This window comes from Lissotriton vulgaris, chromosome 3_1 (genome assembly GCF_964263255.1).
Source record: "Lissotriton vulgaris chromosome 3_1, aLisVul1.2, whole genome shotgun sequence".
Classification (NCBI taxonomy): Eukaryota; Metazoa; Chordata; class Amphibia; order Caudata; family Salamandridae; genus Lissotriton; species Lissotriton vulgaris.
In genome coordinates this window covers 1,248,968,711-1,248,991,408 of record NC_141689.1, presented here as the reverse complement: position 1 = coordinate 1,248,991,408, position 22,698 = coordinate 1,248,968,711, and the positions used below count along the sequence as shown (strand labels likewise).

At 46.7% G+C, this 22,698-nt stretch overlaps 1 protein-coding gene across 4 annotated transcripts in view; it reads right to left on the bottom strand.

The window, feature by feature from the left end:
• LOC147727746 (uncharacterized) overlaps positions 1 to 22,698 on the bottom strand; it is a 493,048-nt gene that overhangs the window by 346,794 nt on the left and 123,556 nt on the right. Inside the window, exon 1 of one of the 4 annotated variants that reach the window (XM_086961750.1) lies at positions 8,993 to 9,271. The exons of 1 other annotated variant lie outside the window; for it this stretch is intronic. In XM_086961750.1, coding sequence (XP_086817876.1) covers positions 8,993 to 9,114 — 122 coding nt within the window. In that variant the 5' untranslated portion in view covers positions 9,115 to 9,271. Of the gene's footprint in view, positions 1 to 3,220; positions 3,484 to 8,992; positions 9,272 to 22,698 lie in introns of those variants that run through there. 2 more of the 4 variants (XM_086961749.1, XM_086961753.1) reach the window with 2 other exon arrangements.

The following is a 22,698-nucleotide window of genomic DNA, read 5'->3' as shown; positions in this document are numbered from 1 at the left end:
TCGAATATCGCCCACTGCTGTCCCCACATGAGCGAGATATCACACATTTGTGCTCCAAGTGCACCTCTGGAAGTGCAAATATTGTGCATATGTTTTTAGGAGGAGCAAGAGATCCACACAAAAAATTCACACGGTCAATCGACCTATTTAGGCTTGAATAACGTTGTATAATGTTTGCCAAACAGTAAAGGAGAACAGTTTCAATTCCTTAACGTGCACACTGCCTACTCACATTTGTTTGAAATGCCTAGACAGCAAAGGAGAAACTGTGAACACATTAACACTGCGCTGTGCGGGTCCTGCCTAAGAAATTCAGCACATCAATGGAAATAGTTAGGCAACTAAATTTAAACTTTTTGGGCGCATACTCTGGGATATTCAACTCGGGAAAGTTAGTCATTTAATTAACCCAAGCAAACATCTATTGGACACGGCAATATGACACTGCAAACCACCAAGTGATCTGCAACATGAAAAATACACCCATCATCAATATGTATGGCAGTGAAATAAAACTGGCCAATAAAATAGGTACATTCGGGCAGAGTGTAATTACAACAACAATATTACGTGTCAGAGCTCATATTAAAATGCCTCGCTTATTTTTAGCTTTGGTGTTTACCCAAATAAGTAGATGTGCTCAAACCATATAGAAATTATGTTCTCACAAAACTTTGGTTGAACACCCATTTTTAGAGCTTTCCCACACAATGTGCAAGCTGCAGTTTCCATTTTCGGTATCAGCGTTTTGCAGTCGGACAAAAACAAATGTACCACATCATGTCAAAGTATATACATGTTTTACCAAGTGATGGAATATAGGCAGATGCATGGGTATCTACATTATTGCTATGGTTACCGTATTACAGATAACAGGCATCGTCAGTGTAATGCCCTCTAATTTAATTCTTCCTCAAGAAATCAAATGTCTGTTTGCACAGTATGGATGCGCATCCGAAGAGTTGAAAGTACATACTCTAAGGCTGTGGGGTGTGTGGGGGTGTTTGTACTTCAAAAACACAAGACCTCTCCCCCCAGCGAGCCCCCTCATGCGTACATACCATGCGCCTTTCTCAAGTAGGGTGCCGGCAGGAGGCAGACAACATTTCTTTTTGGTGATTACTCCATCAGTCTCTCAATCCCTATTCTAATCACACAGCCGGAAGCCCCTCACAAACACGGAGCTGTCTGCGTTAATGCTGGGCAGCTCTGGAGGCAGGCACACAATAACAGGCGCCAAACATATCAATTCCTCCCTGCCTCCGGTCCCCTATCCCAGCATCCCTGTCACTGCCGGACTCAACATTACCTGCAACCAAAACTCCAGTAAGCACAATCAGCACTGCACCTCCTGACCTATATTACACAACAGGGTCGCACTGGCCTGTAGGACAATCTGGCAGTACATTAAGGGCTGGTGCGACAGGTCAGCGTATAGGTAATTTATTTTTGGGATTGACGTGGACCTATTTTACGGTGTGGTAGGTCGGTTTTTACAGTTGATTTCTCTGATATTACCACAAACGTTGGCTGCAGCAAGCACAGATGGATAGTCTCCGACACCTTGCAAAACACCTATACTTAATGTCTTTACAAAGTTAAACAAGTCCTGATTTGCAAATGTGGGCCACTTGTTTAGCTATCTGATGGGGGCGGGGGGGGGGGGGGGGGGGGGGGGGGGGGTTCTACAGTTTCACCGCATATTTAATTTGGTGGCCGGGCCTATTTTTTGTCCCAATTGGACACTGCTACAGAGGTGTGTATAATTACCAACCCACGCCAAACACATGGCCACTTGTTTTTCCCCTCTGTTGTGCCCCATTTTTGCCCTCTTTGCCACTGTTTTTCCCCCTCCTTTGTGCCCCGTTTTTGCTCCCTGTGCCACTCGTTTTTCCCCTCTGTTGTGCCCCATTTTTGCCCTCTGTGCCACTGTTTTCCCCCTCCTTTGTGACCTGCTTTTGCTTTCTTTGGCACTCGTTTTTCCCCTCTGTTGTGCCCCGTTTTTGCCCTCTGTGACACTGTTTTTTCCCCTCTGTGTGCCCCGTTTTTGCTTTCTCAGGGAGCAAAAACGGGGTTACAAAAGCGTCCATAGTTAACAAATCACAGTTAATCTGCACATATTATTTGCAGCAAAAAATACAGCAACTAGCACTACAACTACTAGCCTATTTTACAACATGATCTATGGTTTTAAACAATAACGAAGAAGAGCAGTTACATTATTGAACAAAACTCTGCCGAATATGATCAAATGTTCTTTAATAATAAGCGATGACGGCAGGCAACTGAACAAAGCTACACAACAAAAATTGTAGAGAACGCACTCTTGAAGTTAATTCAATTTAACTATCTACACAGAGCACAACTCACCCCATGAAAAATAATCAAGATGTATCAGACCTCGGGCCCCGGGGCCTCCTATTCTAATGCTGCCTCAAAAAGGAGTCTTTCCAATATATTCTCTGCTAATGTCCAATAATAGCAGAATGTTGGGGAAAAGTCAAGAGGTACTTTCCGAAGGAATGGACAGAAAGGAGTTGATAGATCCTGAAGCCTCCTTACTGGACTTAATACCACGCCCAAGAAATAAGAGTCTGCAATGCGCGTTAACACCTCAATTAGTGCGAAGAGCATCCGAGTGGAGCACTAATGAGCGCGCAGAGAGGGCCTCAAAGATTGCACCACATATTTTAAACACTGAACATAGCGTCACTGCTACTGCAATGCAAGAGCCTCTGAACCAAGCACTTCACATCTCAACTAGCGCACACATCTCAAGCAGTACAGACCCAGATGTTCTCTGCTGGGAATCGAGTAAAGCAGAACATTCCAAGGGAAACGACTAAGAGGAATGTACGAGCCGAGGATGAGATAACTCCGGTCTGGGACGAACTACTATACTACTCACGCGCCCTGAAAAACACGAGGCTATGGAAGAGAAGACAGACAGCCATGGCTCGCACTGACGTCACTGAGGCAAGCATGCACTTGTTGTCCCCGAAATGGATGCATCGCACTACAACATACCAAATACGGCATCATGTTATTGTTGGTCTCCACTAATACCCTCAGACACTGCACGCGCCATATTGTTCTGGTTCTGTACATGATTGAAATGCAGTTACAGGGTGTGCATGTACTTTGCATCACTCGCGCCCCCCTCCCCTCCCTACTCCCAACCCTCCATTACAATGTTTAAAGCTTCCTTATCCTGACTTACCTGAAGGGCATCTCCCACTGCTGCAATTAGCTGCCAAGGTTTCATTGTCGGCTGCAAAGTGCCTCCTGTTCCCCCGCCGGAAGGACGGTAGACGAGAAGTAGAGAAGTCAAGTGAGGGGAAACCGAGACCCGGGCCCACGTGCTGGCAATGTAAATGACCGGACGGCATCCAATAATGGTCGTTGCGTGGTGGCAGCCAATCCTGGCGCTGCATGCAGCGCCAGGATTGGCTAGGATGGCACATGGACTGCTCGCCCTGGGCAGCCTTTAGAACCCGGCCCGGCTGAAGCCTCACCCCCGGCCCCTTCTCTATGCCTAAGGGCATCAGCGCATGCGCGGGCAAGTCTCAGCCTGGCAGTATCATGCGTACAATGCTGGCCTGCTGCAGACTGTCACTCAAGCAGCTGCAGCAGGCCAGCAGCCCCGCCCCCCCCACCCCCACCCCCTGCGCACTCCGGCAGGCATTGACAAAATGATCTGTGTCTCTCTCACTCCCGGGCTGCGTTTTACTGAATTTGAGCAGCTATATTTATTAAGCTTAGCAGTGCCACGGTGCGTCCAGGGCTTAGTGGGGCTACGCCCCTACACCCCAATGGACACACCGCTGCTGCTTGTACAGGCTTTTTAAGATCTGTGACGGGACTATGGTGGATATTCACATGAGTAAATCTACACATGTAAGTTTACTCTTACACTTTTGAGTACCCTACGTACTCTGGCTATTCACCATTAACGAGTTTACAGTTACTCAAAGTGTAGACTTGAATGTCCCACTCCCTAAATTCAGAGGTTGGAGCCTAATTTAAGAGTGTAAAGTTACTACTTGTAACTTTTCACATATAGGCAGAGGTCTCTGCCAACTAGGCAGAGATCTCCTTGTGGTTAAGTTTATGCAAAAGTTTAAAAGTTTATTAAACTTAAAAAAGATAGTCAAATATGTTATTGTTAAATATTAATGCACATTAATTTAAAATATGTATGTTAAATGTAGAACAAAATTCAAAATTGCTAGAGAATTATTAACATAATTTGAATAAAATGCTAAATTATATTTAATATATTTAATTACAATTATTTTTCAAATAAAAAAATCCCATCTAAAGTTTAAAATATATATATATATATATATATATATATATATATATATATATATATATATATATATGTATTATGTAATACAAAAATTAAAGTTAACTACAGAATTAATTTAAATTAATATAATTTTATTTTTTTTAAACTTAACCCTTTCCATGCTGGTGACGAACCCCAGCCGTCATGCACTACGGTGCTCGTGTGCTGATGACGGCTGGGGTTCGTCATGGCCCGCCCGTGTTCGGCCGGCGGCCGCACACGGGAAAAATCGCGGCCGCATCGAAGGGGTTAAAGAAACACTAATGTTTACTTTTACAAAAAGTCCATTATTATTATGTTTTATTTATATATATTGTTAATATCAAATATAATATATTTATATGTTTAAAACGTTAAGCTAAGTAAATATGATTTAAAATTAGTTCCCATGTGTTTTAAAATGTTAAGTCGCTGCCTCTATTACTTTCTATGGACTTGCATTTGTTGCTGCCTTCTTCAATGTATTCCTTCCTTCATTTCTTCCTTTCTTTTAAACAGCTCAGTACAAGCACATTCTCTTAAGTTTGCAAAGCTGCCTCAAGTCCTCAAATGACCTTTCCTAAAACTGCATTTTGGCACTGGCGTAAAGAAAAGAGAGGGGGCCTCCCTGCACGGTACTTAGAGGGGCCCCCTCCGGGCTCAATCAGTAGCTCTTCGGCCAGAGTGCAGTGCCGAGGGGGCCCCTTTGAGCTAGAGGCCCCCCCGCACTGCAGGGGCTGCGGGGGCCTGTGTTACGCCCCTGAGATTTACACACATTCTGTGGGCGGAGTCGGTGAAGTGGGTGTGGCCTCCTAAAAAATAAATGTGAGCACCTGCACTTAATATTTTGCAAATTAGACACTGAGGGCCAGATGCATCAACCGAAATGCGCTCGCAAAAGGGCCAGATTCTCAGAATCTGGCCCTTTGCGAGTGCAATTTTTGCATTTGGGATGCATCATCCCAAATGCAAAAATCGCAAATAGAGAATTCGCTAAATTGCGATTGTTTGCATTTAAGGAATCTCTAATTGAGATTCCTTAAATGCAATGCATGAAAGTATCAAAAATAGCAAATTCGCTAATAGGGCACGCAAATTACCACGAAGTACAACTTCATGGTAATTTGCAAAAACTTTGAAAAATGCACTTTTGTGCATTTTTCAAAGTTTAATGTTGCGCACACACATGCCCTAAGGGCATGTGTGTGCGCAACATATGTACACAGATCACATTCAGGGGTGTAACAGGGTGTCCTTTGGACACCCCTGCACCCTTGAACTCGCAATCTCAATTTGCGAATCGCTAATTGCGATTCGCAAATTGAGATTGTCTTCCCATTCATTCCTATGGGCCTCTAGGCCCATAGGAATGAATGGGGAGGTATTCATTAATTGCGACTCGCAATTTGCGAGTCGCAATTAAGGAATCGCTATTTTTTTTGAGATTGCTTGATGCATTCCATTTTGCTATTCCTTATTAGCGATTACTTAATTTTCGCTAATAAGGAATCGCAAAATGGATGCTTGATGCATCTGGCCCTGAGTGCTTAATTTGATCCGGTGGTTTCCAGTGCTTCGTACCACACGTATTTGTCAACACCGGCGCTATGGGAAGTCTGCAGCATGATGGTGTGGTTAGCCTAATTTAGAGATAAGCACAACAACAATTATTTATTAAGTCATTAGACATTAAAATGACTAATACTTGCCGCCCAAACCATTGTTATAGCTTTGGGGACCTGGAATAGCCCTATTTGTCACCCTTGTAGGAGTGCGATGGTTACACAGGCAATGATTGGTGCAAACTGCAGTGCCTCCTGACGAGGGCCCTGGAACTTATTTATTTACAAATTAAGCACTGTAATATAATCCACCACTGACGTCACTTTTGCCTCTCACTTAGGGTACCCCGTGAGACCCTCCAAGAGAGGAACAAAGGTATAGTGCGTTTCGGTATTGTGTACCAACGAATATCCGACTCTCCCCACTTGTCACATTAGTGAAATGCTTTTGAAAAACTACACCTTTTAAGTGTGCGGCTACATTGTTGCTGTGAGAGGTTTGCCACAAAGCAATGAACCATCAGCCTGATTCATCATACTCCCATTTTGCGAAGCCCTAATAGCGATTAATAGCGATTCGCTATTAAGGACTTGCAAAACGGGATTCATGTAGAAATTGCATGAAGAAATGCGATTCCTACATATTCCTTATTTGCGATTAGCAAATTGCTAATCGCAAATAAGGAATAACTCGCCATTCATTCCTATGGGCCAAAAGGCCCATAGGAATGAATGGGGAGTATTCCTTATTTGCGATTAGCAATTTGCTAATCGCAAATAAGATAGCGATTTGAAGGGTGCCAGGGGTGTCCAAAGGACACCCAGTAGCACCCCTCAAATGAAATTTTACACAGGTGTTGCACACATGTGTGTGTGTGTAACATGCAACTCAGAAAAATGCATTTAAATGCATTTTTCTGAGTTTTCGCAATTTACCACGAGGTCTGACCTCGCGGTAAATTGCGGCAAGAAATTGCGAATTCGCAATATTAAATTGGATGTTGAATTGCATTTAAGGAATCTCAAATAGAGATTCCTTAAATGTCATTCCTCGCAAAATTGCGAGATCGCAATTAGCGATTTTTACATCTGGGATGCTGAATCCCAAATGCAAAAATCGCTCTCGCAAAGGGCCAGATTCTCAGAATCTGGCCCTTTGCGGGCGCTATTTTCTTTGATGAATCGGGCGGCATGCTCCTTGCTTTTGCAAATAGTATGACAAAGTCAATGCGATCTCTCTGTGTGTGTAAACTTCAAACATTCTATTATATCCGTGAACTGAGGGCGACCCCTAGCGGACGTGTATAAAGTTGCCGTGGAGCATCAAGTCGAAGCGTGCAGTGGGGACTGTGGGGAACGATTTGCATTGTTCTTGCACTTCGAGAAATGACGGAACACCTCCCCTGGAGGGTCCCTCGAGGGAGAAATAATTAAAGCAACGCCCCACGAAACCAGAACAACAAGACAACAAGCAAACTACGAATCCAAGACTCCCACCAGCAATGTATACACTTGAAAAGCGACTGTGTTTTTTTCTTAATTTGTAAAAGTCGGACACTGCATGTCTTTTGCAGTTTTATATAGAGCGAACTCGATCCAAAGGTATTGTAGCGCTTTACATGAGCGCCAGTTTTATTACACAAGGACAGAATCATGTTTTGGATTTTAAGGCCCTGGAAGGTTAAGTGATTTGCCCAGAATCACAGGATTTTTAACCCACGCCAAACCTAGAACCCGGTTCCTCCGGTTCCAAAGTCGGCAGCTCTGGACGTTACGCCACATATGCTCTATTTTTTTTTTTATCATTGTTCGGCAATGTGCCCTGCACTGCAGTGAGCCAAACTATTGCCCCAAACTGACGTGTTGTTTCTGTCTGTTGGTCACTGGCCCTTCATGGAAACTAAAGTGGCAGAAGAAGGAGAGATGAGACAAGGTTGAGTGACCAGTGCAACGTGGTCAATGAAATACTTCCAGAAGTGACACATGCTATTCTTGGGGCCCTAACAATTGTCATATCACAGTGCCCCCTCTGCCATTCACTGGTGTCAGGAAGAACTATAAGAAAAACGTAAGCTTTCCGCCTCTCTGTTTCACCTGGAGCATGGATGCATTTGGCGTATTCCATTCTGGACACTATTTATTGAGAGATCTGTGCGAGCACGGGGGCGTGGCTTCCATGGTGCAGCAGGTGCAGTGGCAATGGTCCCATAGTTCCGAAGGACCCACTGAACCCAGTTGTATGCTGTATTTCACAGTTCAACCAACAGTCAGGGGGGCTGTTTCCCTCCTTGCACAGGGGCCCATGACACTCGGGACATTCCACTGGCGACCATACCCGAGTGCCGCAAAAATTATCATTATTAGTTTTCAAAAAGCATTCTTCTTTGCACTTTTTACGTATTCTTTACTCGAGGTTGTTTATATCAACAGTACAGTACACTCACTTCCAAATGTACAGCGTTCACTATCAGTACATTGTTATTCGCCTTTTTGCCCTAACGTTCTGTCTCGATAGTTGCTAGCCGAACCGCTGCTCTACCAAAGGAAACCGTTAGATGTGGACATTTTTTTCTAACACAATCCAAGCACCCTGGGCCAGAAAGAATAACTGGCACTTGCTTTATCTTTCTTCGTGTGGAATGGGTTACTGTTTTCGATGTACTACGGTGTTTTGTACCCACCCTTTTCATAGGCATTGGCGCTTCTATATAGGCGAACTGAAAGCTGTACAATACACATCAAACTGACACAATGTCTCCAAAAATGCAAATACGGGAATAGATGAGGGTTTTTTTCTGTTAAAGGAGGTGTAACTTTATTTTCATTAGTCGGACCTTGCTTGTGTGTGCCAAATGTAGGAAACACATGGTGTCCCTATGTTTGTGTGTATATGTATATATATATATATATATATATATATATATATATATATATATATATATATATATATATATATATATATATATATATATATATATATATATATATATATATATAATATATATATAATATATATATATTTTTCATTTATATTTAGCACCTATGCGCATTTTAGTTAACATAAGTTCCCCAGACGCAGTACCAGCCTTCAGTGGCTTACCTTTGAAGGTAGGAGTTGACGTCCCTAGGGGTCGGGAAGTCTGTCCCTCCATCAGGTATCCACTTGATGGACGTGTCAACCCCAACGCCCACATGCCCTTCAGCCCCGGAGGAAATCGGCATCCCTCAAGCGCAGCTGGCACAGCAGACGATACGGAACTCAGTGACAGCCCTAGCCGGAACCTGCCGCTCGTTCCCCCATGTGACGCTGGTCTTGGGTGCAGTACCTGACTGCAGCCACCCGGCCTCCCGCCGCGCGCTTTTGTTTCCCCAGGCTCGCATTCCTACGGCGGCCGAGATGCCTATTGTTTGTTGCTGTTGCCATGGGCGCAGGGAAAGCCCAGCTTGGATCAAAACAAATACACTGAAAACCCTGCAGGCTACAAGAAGTACAAAACGCATGAGTTACTGGGGACTGGAAGCCACTAAGAGGCCACTTGTTCATTTGTAATCCCGATAAGCAAAAGTGTTCTTTGCTAGGTGGCATGGTACACATGTAGGGAATTAATTACTTATGAAAAGGATTTAAGACTGACTGATTCAAGACTGGCGTTCTGTATTTGCCCTTCCCATGCACGCATACGTTCTGTACTTGCCGCCCGTAATAAGGACTCAACTGAAAATTCCCAATTCACCTTCTGTCTATATTTTGCCTTCTTTACGTGGCCCGACTGGTCACTTCGGACTGGTCACTTTGCAATTTTACCGGTTGGCTGCAGGCCTGCGTCTACTTTCAGAGTAGGATTGGCTGTCAATCAATCAATCAATCAGGCATTTATATAGCGCGCTACTCACCCGGAGGGTCTCAAGGCGCTTGGGGGAGGGGGGTCCGCTACTGCTCGAACAGCCAGGTCTTGAGTTGCTTCCTGAAGGCGAGGTGGTCTTTGGTCAGGCAGAGGTGGATGGGGAGGGTGTTCCACGTCTTGGCAGCCAGGTAGGAGAAGGATCTTCCTCCCGTTGTGGCTCTTCGGATGCGGGGGACGGCGGCGAGGGAGTGGCTGGTCGATCGCAGCTGGCATGTGGGGGTGTAGAAGGTCAGGCGGTCGTTGAGGTATTTTGGGCCTTGGTTGTGGAGAGCTTTGTGTGCGTGGGTGAGGAGTCGGAACGTGATTCTCTTGCTGACGGGGAGCCAATGCTGGTTTCTCAGGTGTGCGGAGATGTGGCTGTGTCGGGGAATGTCCAGGATGAGGCGTGCTGAGGTGTTCTGAATGCGCTGGAGTCTTTTCTGGAGTTTTGCTGTGGTTCCGGCGTAGAGGGAGTTGCCGTAGTCCAGTCGGCTGGTGACGAGGGCCTGGGTGACCGTCTTCCTGGTTTCAGTGGGGATCCACCGGAAGATCTTACGTAGCATGCGTAGGATGTTGAAGCATGACGAGGAGACGGCGTTGACTTGTCTGGTCATGGAGAGGGAGGCGTCTAGGATGAAGCCCAGGTTGCGTGCGTTGTCTGTCGGTTTGGGTGCGCTGCCCATGGCGCCACCAGGAGTCATCCCAGGCGGAGGGCATAGATCCCAGGATGAGGACTTCCGTCTTATCTGAGTTCAGTTTCAGGCGGCTGTTCCTCATCCACTCGGCTACGTCTTTCATCCCTTCGTGTAGGTTGGTTCTGGCGGTGGCGGGGTCGTTGGTGAGGGAGAAGATTAGCTGAGTGTCATCGGCGTAGGAGATGATGTTGAGGTTGTGTTGGCGTGCGATGGCCGCAAGGGGGCTCATGTAGATGTTGAACAGCGTGGGGCTGAGTGATGATCCTTGTGGTACGCCGCAGATGACTTCGGTGGCCTCTGATCTGAACAGGGGGAGGCGGACTCTCTGTGTTCTTACGGTGAGGAAGGATATGATCCATTCCAGTGCCTTCTCCTGGATTCCGATGTTGTTGAGGCGCAGCACTAGGGTGCGGTGGCAGACTGTGTCGAACGCCGCGGAGAGGTCCAGGAGAATGAGGGCCGCTGTTTCCCCTTTGTCGAGCAGGGTTCGGATGTCGTCAGTGGCTGCGATGAGGGCGGTCTCGGTGCTGTGGTTGGCCCGGAAGCCGGATTGCGAGTGGTTGAGGGATCTGTTCATCTCGAGGAAGGCGGCCAGCTGCCTGTTGACGGTCTTCTCGATGACTTTGGCGGGAAAAGGGAGTAGCGAGATGGGGCGGTAGTTCTTGAGGTCGGTGGGGTCTGCTGATGGTTTCTTCAGTAGGGCACTGAGTTCGGCGTTCTTCCAGCTCTCTGGGAAGGTGGCGGTGTCGAAGGAGGCGTTGATGATGTCCCGTAGATGGGGTGCGATGACGGAGTCGGCCTTGTTGAAGACGTGGTGTTTGAATAAATGAATATGTCTATATGCACTCTAAAACATGAAGTAAATAAAAATAAAAATGATATATTTTTTTATAAATTTGAATGTGTTCTTGTCTGAATCTAATGTGGCACTGATACATTGGTGAGCGCTAAATGGGTGACTATTGGGAAAAAAAACTGGACTCTTGAAGAGCCTATTATTGATTGAAAACGGGGCAGATCTATCTTTTTCTTCGCCTATTCTGAAGACGTGGTGAGGGCAGGGGTCGGTTGGTGATCCGGAGTGGATGGAGTTCATTGTGCGGATGGTGTCTTCGGTGTTGATCGGGGTCCAGGCGCGGACGGTGGTGGTGGGGGGCGTTGGTGTGGTCGTAGGGAGCGTCGGCTGTGTGCTGAAACTGTTGTGTATGTCTGCGATCTTGCTGTGGAAGAACGAGGCGAGCGAGTTGCAGAGGTCTTGCGAGGGAGTGATGTCGTTGTTTCCGGCGCTGGGGTTCGAGAGCTCTTTGACGATGTTGAAGAGTTCCTTGCTGTTGTGGGCGTTGTTGTCCAGTCGTTACTTGAATGCGGTTTTCTTGGTGGCGTGGATCAGTTGGTGATGTTTTCGAGTGGCGAGCTTGAGGGTGGTCATGTTGTCTGTAGTGGGGTCTCTGCGCCAGGCTTTCTCGAGGGCCCGGTAGTTCTTCTTGGAGCTCTTGAGTTCGTCGGTGAACCAGGATGCTTTCTTGGTGCTGGGTCTGGCGGGGGGGGGGTCTTCAGTGGAGCGAGGTCGTCTGCGCAGTTGGTGATCCACCTCGTGAGGTTGTTGGCGGCTTGGTTGGGGTTCGCTGAGCTGGCGGAGGGTTCTGGCTCAGGGCTGTGGTGAGCTGGTCGGCTGTGATCTTGTTCCAGCTTCTGCGGGGGTCCTGTTGCGGGTGGTGGTGGAGCGTGGTCTTTCTGAAGTTGAAGTGGACGCAGCTGTGGTCTGTCCAGTGGAGTCTGGTGGTGTGGCTGAAGGAGATGTCCTTGCTGGAGGAGAAGACGGGGTCAAGCGTGTGGCCGGCGTAGTGGGTGGGGGTGGTCACCAGTTGCTTGAGTCCGAGGTTGGCGAGGTTCTCCAGTAGGGTGGTGGTGTTGCGGTCGTTGTTGTTCTCCAGGTGGAAGTTGAGGTCCCAGAGGAGGATGTAGTCGGCGGAGGGGAAAGCGTGCGGGCTGATGAAGTTGGCAATGTCTTCGCTAAATTGTGTGCGTGGTCCCGGGGGTCTGTAGATGAGGGTGCCTCTGAGGGTGGTCTTGGGGTCAGTGTGGATCTGGAAGTACAGGTGTTCGGCGACTGTGAGGGTGTCGTCGGAGTTGGTCGTGATGCAGATGGTGTTCTTGTGGACGATGGCGATGCCTCCTCCAGTCTGGTTGACGCGGTCCCTTCGGGTGATCTTGTATCCGTCCGGGATGGCGATGGCGATGTTGGGTGCTGAGGAGGCGTTCATCCAGGTTTCCGTGAGGAAGGCGACGTCTGGAGCTGTGGTGTCGAGCAGGTTCCATAGTTCCACGGCGTGTCTGTGGACGGAGCGAGTGTTAAGCAGGATGCACTTCAAGTGGTTGCTGCTGGTGTTCGGCTTGGCGGGTGCAGGTGCAGTGCAGGTCCGGATGCAGGAGAACTTGCAGGATTGGCAGGTGAAGGGTCCGTGGGTGCGTCCTGGGGTGGCTCGGTGGCAGCCGGGGATACGGCCGCTGTTGAGTGCGTTGAGGGTGGCGTAGTCGTAAGTCCGGCGGGTGGGCTGGCATCTGTTGAGGCCAGGGGGTCTGGGGCTGGGCGCGGTCCAGGCGCGGACGGGCGCAGATGGGCTTGCCTTTGGCGCGCCTTCGGCGCACAATCGGCGTGCCCGCTGCGCGTGAACGCTGCGTGTACGTGCGGACACCGACATATCTGGCGATGTGGGGGGGCGGAGTGGGAGGGAGGAGCAGCTGGGAGGCGGGAGCGGGGAGGGGATCGGGTACTCGGCAGCAGGGGGGGTGGGGGCCGCAGGGGAGCAGTGTCAGGGAGCGGGGAGGGCGAGGAGACGGCGAGAAGCCCAGGGAGACCAAGGCAAAACAAAGAGGAACCAGAAGGCTAGAAAACAAGCTCAGGGACAGAGGCACTGGGAGCGAGCAGGGACAGGCAGCTGGGGGCACTGAACCAAGGCAAAACAAAGAAGCCCAGGGAGAACTAAGGCAAACAAAGAAGAACCAGAAGGCTAGAAGCAGGCTCAGGGACAGAAGCACTGGGAGCGAGCAGGGACAGGCAGGTGGGGGCACCGGGCACACTCACGGGGAGGCGCGCGGCGGGTGGAGCGACCGTCACCGACCACAGTCAGGTCAGGTCACAGCTCCCCGTCGCGCTGGCTGCCACTTAAGTAATCCAGAGGGAGGGAGGAGCAGCTGGGAGGCGGGAGCGGGGTGGCGCGGGGAGGGGATAGGGTACTCGGCAGCAGGGGGGCGGGGGCCGCAGGGGAGCAGCAGCAGGGAGCGGGGAGGGCGAGGAGAAGGCGAGAAGCCCAGGGAGACCAAGGCAAAACAAAGAGGAACCAGAAGGCTAGAAAACAAGCTCAGGGACAGAGGCACTGGAAGCGAGTAGGGACAGGCAGGTGGGGGCACAGAACCAAGGCAAAACAAAGAAGCCCAGGGAGAACTAAGGCAAACAAAGAGGAACCAGAAGGCTAGAAGCAGGCTCAGGGACAGAAGCAATGGGAGCGAGCAGGGACAGGCAGGTGGGGGCACCGGGCACACTCACGGGGAGGCGCGCGGCGGGTGGATCGACCGTCACCGACCACAGTCAGGTCAGGTCACACGCAATTAAGCCCCCATTCCAGTCGCTGCCTCCTGCATCATGAGGCTGACAGTGTTTTTGTAAACCATTTTTGACAGGATTGGTTGCAGTAGGAATGATGTAAGATCGCACCTTACAGATTGAGTGATCTGATGAATGCACTTTGCCTGTTGGGTACTTCATTATATGGAAGGTGAAAATGAGCGGAGTGCCTACATTTGTTGATCCCCTTAGGTGGCAATGCTGTACATGGCTCTACGTTTGGGATTGCTACACATCAGATGTTATTTTTAGGTTTCGCCTGGCGAAAGTTGCGCAAGCAGCATTTCGCGCAGGTGAAATCTAATGTTATAACAGTATGGGGGACTTGAACACGCCCCTTCTTCCATTGGCTAGCTCCATGGAGGCTAGCCATTGGAAGACATGGTTGTCCATCACTGTTTCCCCCGTCAGGACGCGAATCGTGGGCGTTTCTGACTCTTTTTTTAAATCCCGCCCCTTGTTGCCTGGGCCGCGCTGTGATTGGCTGCCGGCCCGGGACACCCCTGGGACGTCATTCCCCGGGCCGCGCTGTGATTGGCTGCCGGCCCGGGACCTGACTTGTTTCTTGTCTACGAAAGTGTTTGTGTTTTCATTGTCTCCCTGTGTACATGTCACCTTTTATGCTCCTCCCCTAGCCCCTTCCGGCCATCCTCCATTGTCCATGTGTTTGTCCTCAGCCCTTCCACCCCACCCTCCATCAGTTTGGCCCCAGACTTTCTTCTCCACCCGTTGCTTTCCGCCAGCTTCAAAAAAAAATGCATTAGCGCTAGCTGCATCATTCATAGCGCTTTTAAAAAACATTTTTTAGCAATGATACACAGTAGCAGCGCTGCTACACAGACTGGTTACAAAACATTTGCAAACTCAATAGCTCCCATAGGCGAGACCCATTGGCTCTGACAATGTTGTTTTTTTGTATTTTCCACTGCAGAAGTCTTTTTTATGGTTTAGCCAAGATTCACAATTTAAACCAGACCTACCGGCTTCGCCAACTCTTGTGTTATTTATGCTGGTGGTGATGTCCATTAAATCGTTTTGTTACAAACATGAACTGCCGTCAAACCAAAAATTCTTAGTCTCTGTCTCGTCCATGTCAGGAAGAGAGAAGGCAGTTGCGGACTTCAGCCACGCGTTCTAAATGGTTCTGAGCCGTAAAACAAAGGATAAAACGTCCATTTGCAGTTACTCAAATTCCAGCGCCGTGCGTTATAGTGCTTTTAACACGAAAACCAATTTGTAAAACAATGCTTAGAAGAGGGATTCAGGCCAGGTAGGCCCTCTCGGACTCTCATGATATTTGGGCTCTGTAATAATTTGTGGAATCTTCAGGTTTCCTAGCTTGCAGGAAACCTGGCAGCTCATCCCGTAGGAGTGAGGGATGGCCGCCTCTCACCCCTCTTGACCCAGGGCTCATTTACAAGGAGTCGGGCCCTGGAGATCTCTGCGGGAGCACGGCCTGAGGGGGAGTTGCTGCAGCACGAGCAGAGCAGGATGGGGAAGGGGGAAGGTTAAGCGGCAGCAGGCGAGGGCTTCTTTTTGATCTGTATCGTAGCCATCAAATGATATAATCGCTTGTTTTATAGTACTTGCTACCACAGAGTTGCAGAGGCGCAGGGCTGTGATAACACGTGTTAAGAGCCTGTAAATCCGTATTACACGAGTAATAGATAGATTAGGGGTGCAAAGGATGAGTAGTCACTTTCCCAATACTATTACGCAAGCCAAACACTGCACAGCTGGTTTATGTATAGATTGATCTAAAATGCTAGCACAACCATAGTTACAATAATCTTTATGTTGCATAGTGGAATAACTGATTACCTGGGCCGTACTAGAATATATGCAAGAATTCTTGGATATCCAAACCCCAGTAGTGGCATAATCCAACCCCATGCAGCAATCAATCAATCAATCAATCAATCTATCAATCAATCAATCAGAGTTCTTGTAAAGTGTGACTGCTCAACCATAAGGGTCTCAAGGCGCTAAGAGGAAAGGGGCGGGGGAGGGGCTAAGCTGCAGTTCAGTCGAAGAGCCAGGTCTTGTGGTCCTTCCTGAATTGTGGCTGGGATGGTGATTGCCTGAGATGTAGAGGCAGGGCGTTCCAGGTCTTCCCAGTGAGGTAGGAGAAGGTTCTTCCACCATCTGTGGACTTGCGGATCCGTGGGATGGTGGCCAGGGCCAGTTGGGCAGAGTGGAGATGTCTGATGGGAGTGTAGAAGGAGAGGCTTTGGTTGAGGTATGCAGCTGCCTGCAAAGAGGTTTGAGCTCCACCATCTCACACGCAATACCACTAAGGTAGAAATTGATCAGCTCTGCTCTAGGAAACTCCAGGATGGGCAGGTTAGAGGTTACTCCCACGAGAAAACCAGTGGTCTTGGACTTTGACATTAGAAGGTGTGGTTTGTAGAAAACATCATTTGTTGCTCTTTGTTGGTGTCTCCAGTTGGTTGCTGTCCAGAGGCCGCAACAGGCCAATGAGCTGTGCAGTGGATGCTGGACCCCAGACACTAAGGCCAACTCTGCTATGTTTCTTTTAATTTGGGCCTTATTTAGAGCTGGGCAGATACAAGGCATAATCATATAATCACGTAGACATAATTTCACATCAACAGTATGTCACAGCCAGTGCATCTCATAAACCACTCCAATCCACTTACATTGCAACATAAATGGATTATCTAGCAAAATTGCAATATTTGCCAACTTTGGTAAAAAACAAAGGCCCTTTTAAGATTTCGCCTGTCAAAAGCTGCACAAGCAGCTTTTCGCGCAGGCGAAATCTTTTGTTTAGAGTATGTGAGTGTAGTCCCGCCCCTCTGTTCCATTGGCTAGCTCCATAAATGGAGGCTAGCCATTGGAACAGAGATCTGTCCGTCAAAGCCGGAGCAGATTCGTGGGCGTTCCCGAGGCTTTTAGGCTTTTGCCTACGTCATGCGGCTGTGGGCGGTGCTTTTTTTTGGGGGGGGGGGGTTGTTTTGGTCATTTCTCCTGGAAGGCACCGCAACGAGGGACGTCTGCCTGGCATCGGCTAGCAGGTAAGCGGCATATTTACTCCTGTTTCAGCCCCCCCTCCCGCTGTCCGTGAGCCCGTCCCCCCCTCCCGCTGTCCGTGAGCCCATCGCGCCTCCTGCTGTCCGTGTGCCCGTCCCCCCTCCTGCTGTCTGTGAGCCCGTGTGTAAATGCATCGTAAATGCTTGTTTCTGATTATCAAACAGAATCAAACATTTTTCTTACTATATTAGGATATTGTTTGGATGTTCAGGGCTTCGGCGTGCACTCTGGTGTACATCTTGCATGCGTCTCTCTTGTTTCGGATCTGTCTCCCTCGTCACATTTTTTTTGTTAAATGTTCATTCTGGTGGAATTTCGTGTCAGCATTCCAGACGAGGTTACTGAGCCGAAACTCACAGACCGTGTTCCTAGAAAGGAGAGCTTGTGCCTCTCTGCATGGGGAGTTCTTGGCACATGAATGAATGATGCATTTTATTGTGTCACTTCTTACTCAAGTGAATGTCTCCAACATCTTTACAGTGACAACAAGACCGCACTTGGAGGAGATCTACCCGCCGTCCCATTCGCGGATAAGTAACTTGCTTTAAGTACAATGACTGTGGCTTTCGGCGGGTTTAGTAGCCTCTAAGCGCTGTGGCAAAGTGGTATTTGTCGCCAGGTGCGGACCGTCCTGCCGTAAAGGATTGTGGGTGTCGCCCAGGCTAACCAACCAGCGGCAGCCATCACCATCCGTGAGGTGCTCGTCTCCCTGAGACCCGAGTCATGGTGCTCGTGATGTGGCCATAATCCAGCGTGCATGGCGCTGAGGCTTGTGTACCAATGGGAGGGCGTGCCAGGGGCTGTAGCGCATAGAGGCCTGCGAGGGCCCGGGAGTGTGCGTAACCTAAAGAGCAGAAGCAGCAGTGACGTATGTTATTCTGATATGGTATTGGTGAGCATTAAGGTTAATGGGATCCCTGAGGTTCAGTTTGATCCTAAGGTTTATGTGGGGATTATGTTGTGTGCAAGAATGTTTGCACCACATTCAAATTTGAAAAGGGTTTTATGGTTTGAAGTGTTTGCTCAACGCTAAACGTGCCGGTGAATCTGTGGAAGGCAATATTGAAACACCTTAAAAACATTTACGTAGTGGTTGAGCACAACCTGCTGGGCCACTTCTAGGCATATTCCACTCGTGGATGACCACAAGGGGGTACACCCATGTGTGGATGTATGAAGGACCCTGACCCGTCCCCCCTCCCGCTGTCCGTGTGCCCGTCCCCCCTCCCGCTGTCCGTGAGCCCGTGCGTCAATGCTTGTTTCTGATTATCAAACAGAATCAAACATTTTTCTTACTATATTAAGATATTGTTTGGATGTTCAGGGCTTCGGCGTGCACTCTGGTGTACATCTCGCGTGCCTCTCTCTTGTTTCGGATCCGTCTCCCTCGTCACATTTTTTTTGTTAAATGTTCATTCTGGTGGAATTTCGTGTCAGCATTCCAGACAAGGTTACTGAGACGAAACTCACAGACCGTGTTCCTAGAAAGGAGAGCTTGTGCCTCTCTGCATGGGGAGTTCTTGGCACATGAATGAATGATGCATTTTATTGTGTCACTTCGTACTCACGTGAATGTCTCCATCATCTTTACAGTGACAACAAGACCGCACTTGGAGGAGGGATCACTGACATAATATAGAATGACAAAATATAGACTTACCAAAATATAGTCACCAAAATATAGAATGCCAAAATATCGAATTCCTATCTACAAACAGGTAAGTACAAAAATATCGAATCCAAAATATAGTCTGTAAAAAATATAGTCAGTCAAAATATCGATTTTTTTTAAATGTCTTAAAAGTAATTTAAAATTAATGAAATAATAAATATAATTAACTAAAACATACTTAAAAATACTCAAATAACCTTAAAATTAAGATATAATTAATTTAAGTTATTAATAAAAAATGTACAATATTTTACCGTAGGATAGCAGGAGGGTAACATTTAATATTACCACTCCAGTGAGTGCAACAGTAGGGAAAGCGTTGGATAGCGTAGGGGTAAAAAATACTATTCCCACTCCAGTGAGTGCAACAGTAGGGAAATCGTTGGATAGCGGGAGGGTAAAAAATACTATTCCCACTCCAGTGAGTGCAACAGTAGGGAAAGCGTTGGATAGTGTAGGGGTAAAAAATACTATTCCCACTCCAGAAAGTGCAACAGTAGGGAATGCGTTGGATAGCGTAGGGGTAAAAATTAATATTCCCACTCCAGAGAGTGCAACAGTAGGGAAAGCGTTGGATAGCGTAGGGGTAAAAAATACTATTCCCACTCCAGTGAGTGCAACAGTAGGGAAAGCGTTGGATAGCATAAGGGTAAAAATTACTATTCCCACTCCAGAGAGTGCAACAGTAGGGAAAGCGTTGGATAGCGGGAGGGTAAAAATTACTATTCCAACTCCAGAGCGTGCAACAGTAGGGAAAGCGTTGGATAGCGTAGGGGTAAAAATGACTATTCCCACTCCAGAGAGTGCAACAGTAGGGAAAGCGTTGGATATTCGAAGGGTAAAAATTACTATTTCCACTCCAGAGAGTATAACAGTAGGGAAAGCATTGGATAGCGTAGGGGTAAAAATTACTATTCCCACTCCAGAGAGTGCAACAGTAGGGAAAGCGTTGGATAGCGGGAGGGTGAAAATTACTATTCCCACTCCAGTGAGTTTAACAGTAGGGAAAGTAATGATTTAATATATTATTAAAAATAAATTAAATATCAATCCCAATAAAACATTAATTGAAATTAATAACCAATTTAATATTATGTAATAATTAATTAGAAATACAACTACATATTAGTTATTAAAAATTAATAACCTATTCATAATTATTTAACAACTAATTAATTTTCAATAACAAAAACTAATTAATAATACAAATTAATACCAGTTAAAAATTAACAGTAAATTAATTATCAATACACAAAAAGTATTTTTAACATGTAATTAATTACAATTACATTACTTCCCACCCTATTCCCCTATGAACCACATCCCACTACAGAAAACACATTAATATAATTATCATAATTATCAAATATTTAATTATTACAAAATTATTACCAATTAATAAAAAGTAATTGCCAATTAATAGAAATTAATGACCAATTAAAAATTAATTAACAATACATTTAAAATCAATACCAATGAATGAAAAAAATTATTTACTTAATTACAATTAAATTACTTCCCACGCTATTCCCCTATAAACCCACAACCCGCTACAGAAAATAAATTTAGAAAATTAACATAATTAACAATTAATCAATTAATACAAATCAATTGGCAAATAATAAAAATTAATTACCAATTAAAAAATAACAATAAATTCAAAATGAATACCAATAAATAAATAAAAATATTTAATTAATTACAATTAAATTACTTCCCACCCTATTCCCCTATAAACCCACAACCCGCTATAGAACTAAAAAGCTAAATTTAATTAAAAATTAATAATAATTGCTAACAATTAATATTTAATTTAATATAATTAAATTACTTCCCACCCTATTCCCCTATAAACCCACTTCCCGCTACAGAATTAAATTACTCAAAAATTAAATAACATAAAATTCATTACTTAAAATACATTAAACATACATTACAAAAATTAATATACACCTTTCACACATATACTAACATACAAAACACTTAAAAAAAATTATATTATTAAAAAATCGATATATTTAATGCCTATATTGTATATTTCGATATTTTGACTTCTATATTTTGAAAATCGATATTACTTACCTTAAATTCGATATTTTTAACCACTATATTGTGTCCATTCGATATTTTGTCCATTCTATATTTTTACTTCGATATTATGTCCATTCTATATTTTGGAATCGATATTATGACTGTTTACCTTGGAGGAGATCTACCCGCCGTCCCATTCGCGTATAAGTAACTTGCTTTAAGTACAATGACTGTGGCTTTCGGCGGGTTTAGTAGCCTCTAGGCGCTGTGGCAAAGTTGAATGTGTCGCCAGGTGTGGACCGTCCTGCCGTGAAGAATTGTGGGTGTCGCCCAGGCTAACCAACCAGCGGCAGCCATCACCATCCGTGAGGCGCTCGTCTCCCTGAGACCCGAGTCATGGTGCTCGTGGTGTGGCCATATCCCAGCGTGCATGGCGCTGAGGCTTGTGTACCAATGGGAGGGCGTGCCAGGGGCTGTAGCGCATAGAGGCCTGCGAGGGCCCAGGAGTGTGCGGAACCTAAAGAGCAGAAGCAGCAGTGACGTATGTTATTCTGATATGGTATTGGTGAGCATTAAGGTTAATGGGATCCCTGAGGTTCAGTTTGATCCTAAGGTTTATGGTGGGGATTATGTTGTGTAAAAGAATGTTTGCACCACATTCAAATTTGAAAAGGGTTTTATGTTTTGCAGTGTTTGCTCAACGCTAAACGTGCCGGTGAATCTGTGGAAGGCAATATTGAAACACCTTAAAAACATTTACCATGTGGTTGAACACAAACTGCTGGGCCACTTCTAGGCATATCCCACTCGTGGACGACAGAAAGACCACAGGGGGGTACACCCATGTGTGGATGTATGGAGGACCCTGAATACGGCCAAACCACACTTTCGAGCAGAGGATTGCTGAATGGAGGGTCACTGTGCACAGCTGTTCCGACGCCATGCTGCGGCCAATCACCCGTTGTGTGTTCATCATTTCACCTCCAGGGAGTTTACTTTACATATTATGACAAGGGCGTCGCCTACTTGGAGCACAAGTGAAACCCTCTCCCTCTGGTAAGCCATTCTTTTCTGCCTGTGCCATACACATACTGCACCATTTCTTGAGTATATATTTATATATATTTTGTGGGATTCGCAGCGAGATCGGCAGAGCCGTTGTGGATTTCCATACACAAACTAAACAAAGCAGAAAAAAATATCCAGAAGTGGGTTCTGAATATTTCACAAAATGGCTCCTCACTGGATTCGAATCTCCTCCAAAATTACAACCAGGGCTTGAGTTGGGGTACCATGCGGGTGGACGGCGTCCCCCCCACTTATTTCACCGGGAGCTCGATAACTGGAGCAAATGGAGCCACACATTCACTCTTTGGCCTTGCTGGTGCGAGATCGAAGCTTATCCAGAACGCCGCTCACGTGCTGGCTTCTCTGATGCAATCGCATCTATGGGGTGAGCGAGGGGAGGCAATGAGTCTGATGGTGTAAGCCGCAGGGCTCGTCTTCTCAATACTATTAATTATCAGGTGCGTCTCCCGCTGTCCGTGAGTGCTTTGTGTGGTCAGGCGATCCTCTGTTTGTATCTGCGAATCTTCCCTGACCTCCCAATAAAATGTTTTTTTTACGAATAGGCGTTAATTAGGCCTCGAGTGAGAAAGAATGGTAGCCCGCTTCTCCCAGACGGCCTCCATTTTGGAAGTGTGTCTTTTGCTGCGGTGCAGAAAGAGGAAAGGATGTAAGTTAATGGCCGATGGGACTGAAATAACGAATATGACAGGAATGGCGCCCAGGGGAGGGGGCAAATCAGCGCAGCTCTTCTCCTCCTGTTGGAGGTGACGGACCATC